At 34.3% G+C, this 11,030-nt stretch overlaps 2 protein-coding genes across 2 annotated transcripts; one reads left to right on the plus strand and one right to left on the minus strand.

Moving 5' to 3' along the window:
* The first annotated feature begins 70 nt into the window (after positions 1 to 70).
* LOC139108753 (regulatory particle non-ATPase 1) lies at positions 71 to 3,882 on the plus strand. Its single transcript, XM_070667287.1, has 4 exons — positions 71 to 393; positions 638 to 1,368; positions 1,482 to 3,052; positions 3,210 to 3,882. Exons 1-4 carry the CDS (start codon positions 313 to 315, stop codon positions 3,509 to 3,511), a joined length of 2,685 nt encoding a protein of 894 aa, XP_070523388.1. The 5' UTR covers positions 71 to 312; the 3' UTR covers positions 3,512 to 3,882.
* On the minus strand, positions 3,849 to 10,609 carry LOC139108752 (VWFA and cache domain-containing protein 1). The gene is made up of 9 exons (XM_070667286.1): positions 9,741 to 10,609; positions 9,284 to 9,649; positions 9,017 to 9,187; positions 8,476 to 8,948; positions 8,175 to 8,376; positions 7,860 to 8,106; positions 7,124 to 7,790; positions 6,665 to 7,034; positions 3,849 to 6,587 (listed from the first exon to the last, which is right to left on the minus strand). Exons 1-9 carry the CDS (start codon positions 10,249 to 10,251, stop codon positions 6,046 to 6,048), a joined length of 3,549 nt encoding a protein of 1,182 aa, XP_070523387.1. The 5' UTR covers positions 10,252 to 10,609; the 3' UTR covers positions 3,849 to 6,045.
* Positions 10,610 to 11,030: the final 421 nt, after the last annotated feature.

An 11,030-nucleotide genomic window follows, 5' to 3' on the forward strand; every position in this document is an offset into this window, starting at 1 on the left:
TAAGTACGGGCTTTAAATTATTATGCAGTCGCCAATCTATGTAGCACATCCATGATGGTGACTCGCAAAATCTCTTGAATGTTCATCCTAACCAATAATCTGAAGTGGAGATGCGAGAATAGACAAAAGGACACGCGAAGTGAAAACTTTTTCAAGCGGCTAAAAAGCCTTTTATTTCATATAAAGGAGAAGTGTCGGACGATCTCGCAGCTAAAAGCACGTTAGAGTAGAAAGAGTAGAATCTGTGGCGAGTTTTACTGAACAAAAAACTGTGTTTGTTTCGTGTATCAATTTACAAAACAAGTTAATAAAATGCCGGAGAGCACCACCAAAACGGAGGCGAAACCATTGAAGGAAGTGAAGAACGGCAAGGAGGATGATAAAAATGAATTGGTGAGAGATTAACCTGCGTCGCGTATTAATATCATCGCGTTATAATCCAAAGAAGGGTTTAGTTGATTAAATTTGCATTTAGCATCCCGGTATCGGAATGTAAATAAAATTATTTATTTAATGCGTGATTTTGTACGAAAATCTTAATTAAAAAAATTTTTTTTTTTTACGCACCAACAATTTGTCACATCATCCGGTATACGTTTTATAAGGAATATATGAAAAATAAATTTTCCTTCTTTAGTCGGAAGAGGATAAGCTTCTGCAGGAGGAGTTAACTTTACTTGTGGAACGCCTGCAAGATGCCAATACTAAGCTACATTATCCTGCCTTAGAATCTCTGCGTTCGCATATTCGTGCATCGACGACGTCAATGACCAGTGTACCAAAGCCATTAAAATTCATGCGACCTCATTACGATACGATGAAAAATATACATGAAAAAATGATCAATGTAAGATGCAAGGAATTATGTTCAGACATTATTTCGGTTCTGGCAATGACTATGGGCGAGGGCCGAGAGTGCTTAAAATACAGGCTCACAGGCTCTGCACTGGCAATCGGCGAATGGGGACATGAATACGTTAGACATTTATCGGGAGAATTGGCGGGCGAATGGGACGAAGTTACCGGCGATAATGTTGAAGCAACAAACAAAAAATTAATTGCTTTAGTGCACGAAATTGTACCTTATAATATGGCACATAACGCAGAAACCGAAGCGTGTGACCTTCTAATGGAAATCGAAAGATTAGATTTGCTTGAACAGTACGTCGATGAGAGCGTATATCAGCGAGTGTGTCTCTATCTTACAAGCTGTGTATCGTATGTAGCGGATCCGGAAAATAGTACCCTTCTTCATGTATCTTGTAAATTATACCGGAAATTCGGGCAATATCCGCAAGCAATTAGATTGGCAATGCAATTGAATGATTTACCTCTCATTGAATCGATCTTCACAAACTGTCGAGATCTGTAAGAATAATAATCTTTTATTAAAAAAATGTTTTAATTTTATCAAGACTATTTTTAAACAATAATTATATTTTTAAGTAAAATATTAAAATTTTTACGTGTGTTCTTTTTAGCTCTGTGCAAAAGCAACTGGCCTTTATGCTGGGTCGTCAACAAATTTTCCTAGAACTCCACGAGGCTACAATAGAGGACGACGATCTGTTCGAGATTATGTCCAACTCTCATTTGAACAATCACTTTCTAAATTTAGCACGCGAATTGGACATAATGGAGCCAAAAACGCCTGAGGACGTTTATAAATCGCATTTGGAAAATTCGCGACCGCCGTTCGGCGGTGGCCAAGTTGATTCAGCACGGCAAAATCTCGCGGCAAGTTTTGTCAACGGGTTTGTAAACGCCGCGTTTGGTCATGATAAATTATTGATCGAAGATGGCAACAAGTGGTTATACAAAAACAAGGAGCATGGAATGTTAAGTGCAACTGCATCCCTTGGTCTGATTCTATTGTGGGATGTCGACGGTGGCCTGACGCCAATTGACAAATATCTTTACTCATCGGAAGACTACATCAAATCTGGCGCTTTATTAGCCTGTGGAATTGTCAATTGCGGCGTGAGAAACGAATGCGATCCTGCTTTGGCTCTACTTTCCGACTACGTATTGCATAGTAGCAACACTATGCGTATTGGAGCCATTGTCGGTCTAGGTATTGCATACGCCGGCTCTAATAGAGAAGGCGTGCTCGGCTTACTAACGCCGGTTCTCAGCGACACTAAATCAAGCTGGGAAGTATTAGGCATGACCGGTTTGGCGTTAGGAATGGTCGCTGCCGGTTCTTGCAATGCTTACGTGACCACAGCAATTATGCACACGCTAATGGATAAGTCAGAGTCTGATCTCAAAGATACGTACGCGCGGTTTTTGGCGCTTGGCTTGGGACTGTGCTTCCTGGGTAAACAAGAGGCAGCTGAAGCAATCATAGCAGCTTTAGAAATTGTTCATGAGCCATTCCGGTCAATGTCAACGACGCTGGTGGAGGTATGCGCATACGCCGGGACAGGAAATGTTCTCAAGATTCAACATTTATTGCACATCTGCTCGGAACATTACGAATCAAACAATGAAAAGGAAGAAAAGAGTGAGCGCAAAGATAAAGATAAGAAAGAAGAGAAAAAAGAGGAAAAAGAGAAGGATCTCAGTTCTCGGCAGGCCATCGCTGTTCTCGGTATTGCCTTAATCGCCATGGGAGAAGAAATCGGCGCCGAAATGGCTTATAGAACCTTCGGCCACCTTCTTCGCTACTGCGAGCCTGTAATTCGTCGCTCTGTGCCGCTTGCCCTGGGACTGATATCGGTATCGAATCCAAAACTAAATATTTTAGATACGCTGTCGAAATTTTCACACGACAGCGATCCTGAAGTGGCACACAATGCGATATTTGCCATGGGTTTAGTAGGTGCCGGTACGAATAACGCGCGACTAGCTGCTATGCTGAGACAATTGGCTCAATTTCACGCAAAGGATCCTAACAATCTTTTCATGGTGCGTATCGCACAAGGATTAACACATTTGGGCAAAGGCACGCTTACTTTGTCACCTTATCACAGTGACCGACAGCTTCTCAGTCCAGTTGCCCTTGCCGGTCTTTTGTCGACGCTCATCGGATTTTTGGACGTTAAAAACAGTAAGCTATATGTTTTATCACATAGATACGTTTCTCACCATTTACAGTTCAATAATTGCAAACGTATAAATTTATTTTTAGATATGTATAAAATTAAACTATCACATTACGTGTGATTTATATTTACATAGACATAATATAATGTAATAATTTTCAGTTATTCTTGGGCGTTCACATTATCTCCTATACACGCTGGCTGCTGCAATGCAGCCCAGGATGTTAGTGACATTCGACGAAGATTTAAATCCACTGGCCGTGCCAGTAAGAGTCGGACTTGCCGTCGACGTTGTTGGCCAAGCAGGCAAACCGAAAACTATCACAGGCTTCCAGACGCACACCACACCGGTGCTGTTGGCATATGGCGAAAGAGCGGAGCTCGCTACCGAGGAGTACATACCATTGACACCAATCATGGAAGGTTTTGTAATTTTAAGAAAAAATCCGGACTTTATACCTTAGTCATCGTAATATTATTGTCGATTATCAATACCTCGTACTGACTTACATATAAGAAAGAATAATATAATAAAAATTTCTCGTTATATTCATTTTGAATATGCGAAAGATGTAATATCCTTCACACAATTCCTTTTTTTTTTTTTTTTTTTTTTTTTTTATATATATGATCAAAATGCATGCACAGTATTTTTTTTTACGTTGCGAGAAAAAGGTGCGAAGCAATAACGTGTATTCTGATTTGATAGTAAAATATAAACTTTAATAATAAAAAATACTGATACACTGTATAAAATCTCGCTCGGCATAAATTTAATACGCAGTATTGCATACGAATGTATTTTGTAAAAAAAAAAAAAAAAAAAAGTTAATAATTGATATAAAGTGGTATTTGACATCGCATTCTTAATAATAACAATACATAAATAGATGTTAACATTTTTTAAGTACCAGTCAGTAATGCATACGTATCTCATAACAGTTCGTCGTTATTAACATATATCAGGCTTGCGCAATTTCCTGAATAAACAACACCCTTGGTGACATTTTTTTTTTTTCCATAAAAACTGTTGATTTCTGTAGCAATAAGTATTAATTTAATTTAATGTTGCTATTGAGGTATATTCAATTTGCCATCCAATGGATTTGTCAATTGTAACATTTCTTCTAATATTTCTAATTACGTTTTAATACATTTTGTTGCTATCGCAGAATTAGGAATACATTTATTATGATCATGTTTTGTTAAAGTGTACGCTTGTATATGCACGATATACACGTAAACAAAAAAGTACTGTGTAGAAAAAATTAATTGTAAAACATTAAATAATACTTTCGTAAAAAGGCTTATGCTATAGCTAATATAACTTTTATTTTCATTACGCCTACACAACTTATTTTTAATATTTCTATATAAAAAATACTCATTTAAGTATTAAAATTACATTTGTTTTAATAGCCTTGTGTACCGATAAGAATAACTAGAATTTGCATACCTTTTGATATCGTATCATTTCAAATCCCTTTTACCTTTTTATGTTATTAAGCTGAATGAGCCGAAAACGAGTGAACTCTTTACGCATCGACTTTTGCTTTTCTCAACTAAATATTTACTATTAACACTGAATTCACAATCTAGAAAATTAAAATTATCTACCTAGGATTTCGATCATTAAATCAAAATCAAACAAAGTAGTAATGTATTTGGATGGATATATGATTGAGTATGTAATGTTTAAAGCAAAGGATTCGAAGAGAGAATGGTGATGTGTAAATAACAGTGGGATATATAAATCTTGTTTATTGTCACTATCAGATTTACCCAACTACAGGCTCATTCAGCTAAAATTTTAATCCTTTCACTTACAAAATTCACCCTAGTTATTTTTATGGCGACGATCTTTTGCATTGATGAAATTACCTTATCGCTTTAAGAGATACTTAAATGTATTCGCATAAAAATAGAGATACAATAGAAAGTAACAAAAATGGTATACTGTAAATTCTACATATGTACAACATCCTAAAATTATTTTACACGATTTATTCTTTCATCGTTTTGGCACTATTATTTATGTAAATCGTGATAATAAGTACGCTGCATAAATCTATCCAAACAAAAGATCGATACTTTTAAAAAGTCATGGAGCAATAATAAATCGCTGGCAGTCTCATACGTCATAGAAATGTTCAAAAAGCAAAAAATAAGTTTGATTAATTTTGTCTCTTATATTATCGATCATTAATAGAATCTTTAACCATTGAATCATGGAATATATAATTACAATATTAAAAAAAAAAAACTTTTAATTTGTTCAAAGAGAAAATTACTACTAGTATAAATATTTTATACTATCGTTAATTTTCTATTCTTAATAACTATGAATTTTAAATTAATAATTTATATACAAGATGTAACATAATATACGAATTGTTTTAAAGTACTGAATTTTTTTATCAATTGCGTTTCACCTATTATTGTTACACGCTATATAATTATAAAGTTCTATATATATATATATATATAGGATTTTTTGCTATTTTTTTTATAAATATTACTGGCAAGTTATTATTTGTCTAAAATAGTATAAAATACTTTAATATTTTAGATTGCTCCATCTATATAATTAAAATTATGATATAATTCGCTATTATTTTAACTATTTATAAAATCGTACTTTTTAAAGTGTATTTTTTAGAAAACTTTTTGTGCTTTATCAAACAATCTTAGCACTTATGTGAAAGGCCTTAATGTTCATGTACAGTTTATAAAAACTACATTTTCAAGTATAATCAAAGATTTGTGCTTTTCATCTCTTAATAAAAATATGTAAACAGTCTCATAGTTAAAAAAAATGCAATATCTTCTACAGCAAAATTAAAATAATTGTTATAAAAAATAAGTAGTCTTGTATTTTCAGATTATATCTGCAAAAAAAGAAAACTCGATCGATTTCTATTAACTTCAATATTATTAAAAAAAAATTAATTATCTTAGTCTTGTAAATAAATGGCAGTGAATTCAATTTCATTATCAATCAACAATAATTGGTTTCCATGTCACGATGGACAGTTACAGGTGCCAAAACATGATGTGGCGATCCTAAGTATGTCGTAGGGGAAGACATTCCGGTACCGGACTGTTTAATCAAATCTGATTCGACATTATTGTCGATAGCTAATAGCAGAGGTTCGGAAACAAATGTCTGTTGTTCAGAATCATCATGAGGAGTCATTGTACTATATCCATGATCACTGTCCCCACCGGGTGGTCTTCTATAGTTAGTGGAAACTCTGTATGGTGATATAGGCGCAACATTGTCTCTTACCAGACAATCCATGTTATTTTTAGTCTGATCCAATTCCGTCGGTTCCAGGTCGCCCTCGATATGCGTCATACGTAATGTATCAGGGGATGTATGAAGATGCAGACACTGATGCTCCAAACTCGAATGCACAGATCGGAGTCTATAGCAGAACAGAGTGATGGCCAGAATCAAGAACAATGCTAAAATTCCGCCAGCTACCGCTCCAACTGAAGGCCAATCTTGTGCTGTAATCTCATCTGCCGATTGCAAATCTAAAAAGGCATAATTTCGTTATCTAGCATTTAATAATTTTGTTTTTTTTTTTTTTTACATAAGAAAGTAAACTTACTGTAAGTACCATCACTGTAAGGTATTGAAGATCCAAAAATTCCTTTAAAACATAAAGACATATCAGAGCAAAATGGTTTTTGTAAAGGAGTCTCTCCGTCAGTATCGACATGACACCATTGACAATCCGCGACACCTAAACAGTCTCTTTCTGTTATAAATAATTTGCAATTGATAGATGGACATGGCTTTAAATCCATTGGCTCCATCCACGGAGTTTGCAAATTCGATCCTTGTTCATACACAGGTGGACAAGACTCTAAATTACCGATATTTTCTTGTGTGCAGCTAGAGGAATACAAAGAGCATTCGCAAGGACACTCGCAACCAGTTTGTTCCATACTTTTGCAATTTAAACATGAGTGATCCATCTATAATCAATAAAACAGATATAAAATACTATTTTATAGAATAAATTTGCAAATATTTTAGAATAAAAATCGTAATAAATTGTGCTTACAGTGCTGCACGGACAAAAAGCCCTAAGTAAATTACATTGAGTCGTCATATTGACAACACCAAGGAATACGTTGGTGCCTGGCACAGCAGCTACTTGATATCTAACACAATGCTCACCGTGTGCTATATTAGTGAGCACTTCGTCGAGCGACGTGTTAAACTGATAGTACCTTTGTACAGTGCCATCTAAGTAGCTAGCGCATGATTTTTTTTTCACAAATAACCCATGATTTAATATGTCGTTAGCTACTAAAAGTTCCTTATGTGTTAAATGTTGTTGCTCGATTTTGTCCGTCGCCTCCAATAGCTTCGGATGAGATACCAAGTAGCCTTTATCATCCATTAAGAAACATTTTACAGTTACATCACGGCAGAATGGAAACATTTCCAACAACAATCTTGCGATATAACTCATTGTAACATCCATAGATAAAATAGCAATCGCGTATTTTGCATTTCCATTAACTTCCGTAGAGTATTTCACAGTTCGACTTAAAGTAACTACATAGCCCGATCCACCTGCATCTAAATAAGGTGGAGTTAAGATCATTTTATCAAATTGTTCCATTGCTTTCCCATACCACATTCGCCTTTTAGGATCAAAACCAGAATCTAATATCATTCCCGGAAATATTTCTAATACTCCACTGACTGTGCTAGTAATATATCTAAAATAATAAAATTTAATGTAAAAATATTATTTTAACCACTGATAATAATGTACAAGTTATGATTACCTTCTTATTATAAATTTATTTAACAAACTCTTGACGTGCTGCTTTTTAAAATATTCTAAAATTTGTGCCAACGTTGCTACGTCTGGTTTTACAGATGGATGTAAACCAGGATTAGCTAAAAGACCTGTTACATCTTTCAAATACGCCATGTAACTTTGTACATTCACGGGTGAGCCAGTTTCGAGTAATTTCAATTGCTCCATTGGAGACTGAAAGCACCATGGAGATAGATAAATTACGCCTGTCGCTAAAAAAAGAAAATTTTTTATGTTTAAAAATTTCAAAAATAATTATTAAAATATGTTAATTACTTACATAAAGTTACAATCTTGTTTCTGTAAATACATAACGTGTCCTTATCAATGACGGTTTGAAGCATAAGATCAAGACGATGATGTAATATATTTGCCGGTAAAGGAGGCACACTTCTCGCAACAGGTAATATTCCTTCCTCAGTTGTCGATACGAGGCATATTATTAAATCATCATACATTAAATGTTTCCATCTATATCGTTTCTATAAGATATAGATCACATATGCATAAAAAAAAAAATAAAAAAAATACCAGCACATATTTTATTTTATTTTCAAATGTTTATCGATATATTATCTTACCTGTTCGCCTAATTTTGTTTTTATATCCATGATACCTTGGCTCTCATTTATCATTTTAAATACCGTTTGACTATCTATATTTTCAATATCTTGTAAATGCACTTTAAGCGGTTGCTCAACTATCGTTTCAATCCTAGGAAAATTTTTATGCATCCAAACCACTCCTTTGCTATCGAAAAACATAGCGTATATGTTTGGACCGATGTTAAAATATGTTACATCATCGAGAAAATCGCGCAATTTTATATCTAAAGATAGCAATGCAGTCTTTGTTACTTGTCCAATAGATATTGTCATTGTCTTGCTGTATGGTTCAATATATGGCTCCGATATATAAAAATCTTTCTTGTGATAATCAGGACATTGTAAACAAGAAAAGAGTTTTCCTATCTCATATCCAAGAACATTTTGCATTGGAAAAATTACGATGCTATCGTTGCTTAAATTTTTTGTCTTAGTAAATGGTTGCTGGTCTAAAAATAAATTATGATATAACAAACGTTTATAACGCAATAAAAATAAAGTAATAAAACATGCCTACTTGTAACAATAATAGTTTTAAGATAAGCCGTGAACTTGTTCGAAATTATTTCAAAAATTCCTTGCACGTTTGATATATTTTGTAATGCATTAGTTACATGCATTACAAGCACCTCACCCTTTAGATTTTGTGTTAATTTTCTAAAATCAATCTTTGTTACATTATTTGAATCTGAAAAAAAAAGAATAACAAATTATGATATTATAAAACAAAATCTAAAAAAGAAGTATCTTTTTTTTAATTTAATTTAATTTATTTTAGAAGTACCTGTTCTGGTTAAACCATCAATATAACGAGTTAATTGAAATTTATTCATATCTGTTGCTTTCAACAAATTATCTTTACAAAGCACAGGAACAGTATTAGTAAGATCAACAACAATAATATTATCTGTTTCAGAAAGCATATCTATAACAGTTTTGGCTGCTATTTGAACCAAAGCTAATTCTGATTCAGACATAAATGTGCCATGTTCCAAAAGCAAAACAACATTCTTTTGAGGACAATACTGAGATAATAAAAGAGGCCCAATGTTATGAGCTAATGTAGGTGGTCCACATATTGTGTCTGGTTCATTTGTTGGCAGTATATGTATGTTCTTCCAATCTTGATCTCTTAACTGTATTGTAAGTTCTACAATCAAATTTGATACACATTACACCATCTGAATAAAGTACAAAAAAATATAGTAAAAATATAAACTTTAATAAGTGTTGATAACTACCTTTCATGATATCGGTACAGACATCTGAAATTTTGTTCATCATACTATAACCATCCATTTGACTAGAATAAATAACAGGGAACGGATTACGTGTCAGTAAATGATATATGACGTCGTAGACTTGCTTGAAGACTTCAATGTGCAGCATTATTTTATTATTAAACTTGTCAATTAAGGCACTCAGTTTTGCATCCAGGTTACTGGAGACGTTCACAAATTCCATCTTGTCAATCATCCTCTGAAAGGAGGAAACACCGAGCTCCTCGTCAGCGACAGACCGCAGGGTCTTTGATAAATGGGACACGATGTCTCGTAGGCACATGCCGTGTAAAGGTTCCGCCGACACCTGTTTGTGCATCGACTTGCCGAACTGGCACTTGACGGCGTTGACGACATCGTCGTCGGCGAGCACGTAAAGATTCGTTAATGTCAACGTTAGGATCAAATACAGAACCTTGTTTACAGTCATCCCGGTGAAGTTGCCGCTACTTCGGCGGCAAGCGTCCCTCATCGTAATCTCACGAGTTTGCAGCCTCACCGCAACAGTAGCTCATACCGCCAGTAAATAAATATTTCAAGCCGCGTCGTCATGTGTCGCGCAATTTTCGATGCTTCCCAACTCGCGCTCATGCATGATGCGGGTCGTCGGAACGGTCGGAACGTTGTTCCATTGCAGTACCGAATACCCAATATGGCGCCTAGAAAAGAATTATTTTATTAGTCAAGTATTGTTCTCGATAAATAGATGATTATTATTATTGCTATCTTGCATCATCATCATCATCATCATCATCATCAAGAGTGAGGAAGAGCGAAAAGTATCGGATTGAAAATATTTTACAAACTCTATACGAGAGTATAAACGATGATCAATGAAATGCGTAAAGAGGTTATGGTAAAAAAAGAAAAAATCAAAAATTACATCAAAGGTATAATACTTGAAAAGCTGCATTCTCGATTTTTTATGTATGAAAATGAACTCTCCGCCGTCATCAATTGATAGATACATAATTATTAAATCTCAAATTGATGGATGGAGGCATAGCATTTTTGTAAACAACATTTTTTTTTGTTACTATTTGAGGATAGAATAGACACCTGTTGTACATGTACATGAGGTAAATTTAAAAATATTTTAAATATAAAAAAGAATATAATATATATTTCTTATCTATTTTTATTTATTATTTTTTATGAAAAATTATAATAAGGGAAATCATAAGGTGCATTTGGTATCAGCTAAATTAAAGTCAATCCACACTGATGTGAATGGGCACAATCTGGATCTGC

The sequence above is a fragment of the Cardiocondyla obscurior genome, linkage group LG16 (genome assembly GCF_019399895.1).
Source record: "Cardiocondyla obscurior isolate alpha-2009 linkage group LG16, Cobs3.1, whole genome shotgun sequence".
Classification (NCBI taxonomy): domain Eukaryota; kingdom Metazoa; phylum Arthropoda; class Insecta; order Hymenoptera; family Formicidae; genus Cardiocondyla; species Cardiocondyla obscurior.

Bases quoted from the DNA above. Each gene is read 5' to 3' on its own strand.
- LOC139108753 (XM_070667287.1), top strand. From the start codon at position 313: ATGCCGGAGAGCACCACCAAAACGGAGGCGAAACCATTGAAGGAAGTG. The intron at 394-637 runs GTGAGAGATTAA...TTCCTTCTTTAG, and splicing joins AGGATGATAAAAATGAATTG to TCGGAAGAGGATAAGCTTCT. The intron at 3,053-3,209 runs GTAAGCTATATG...AATAATTTTCAG, and splicing joins ATTTTTGGACGTTAAAAACA to TTATTCTTGGGCGTTCACAT.
- LOC139108752 (XM_070667286.1), bottom strand. From the start codon at position 10,251: ATGAGGGACGCTTGCCGCCGAAGTAGCGGCAACTTCACCGGGATGACT. The intron at 8,377-8,475 runs GTAAGATAATAT...TATATCTTATAG, and splicing joins AAACAAAATTAGGCGAACAG to AAACGATATAGATGGAAACA. The intron at 7,791-7,859 runs GTAATCATAACT...TTATTATTTTAG, and splicing joins AATAAATTTATAATAAGAAG to ATATATTACTAGCACAGTCA.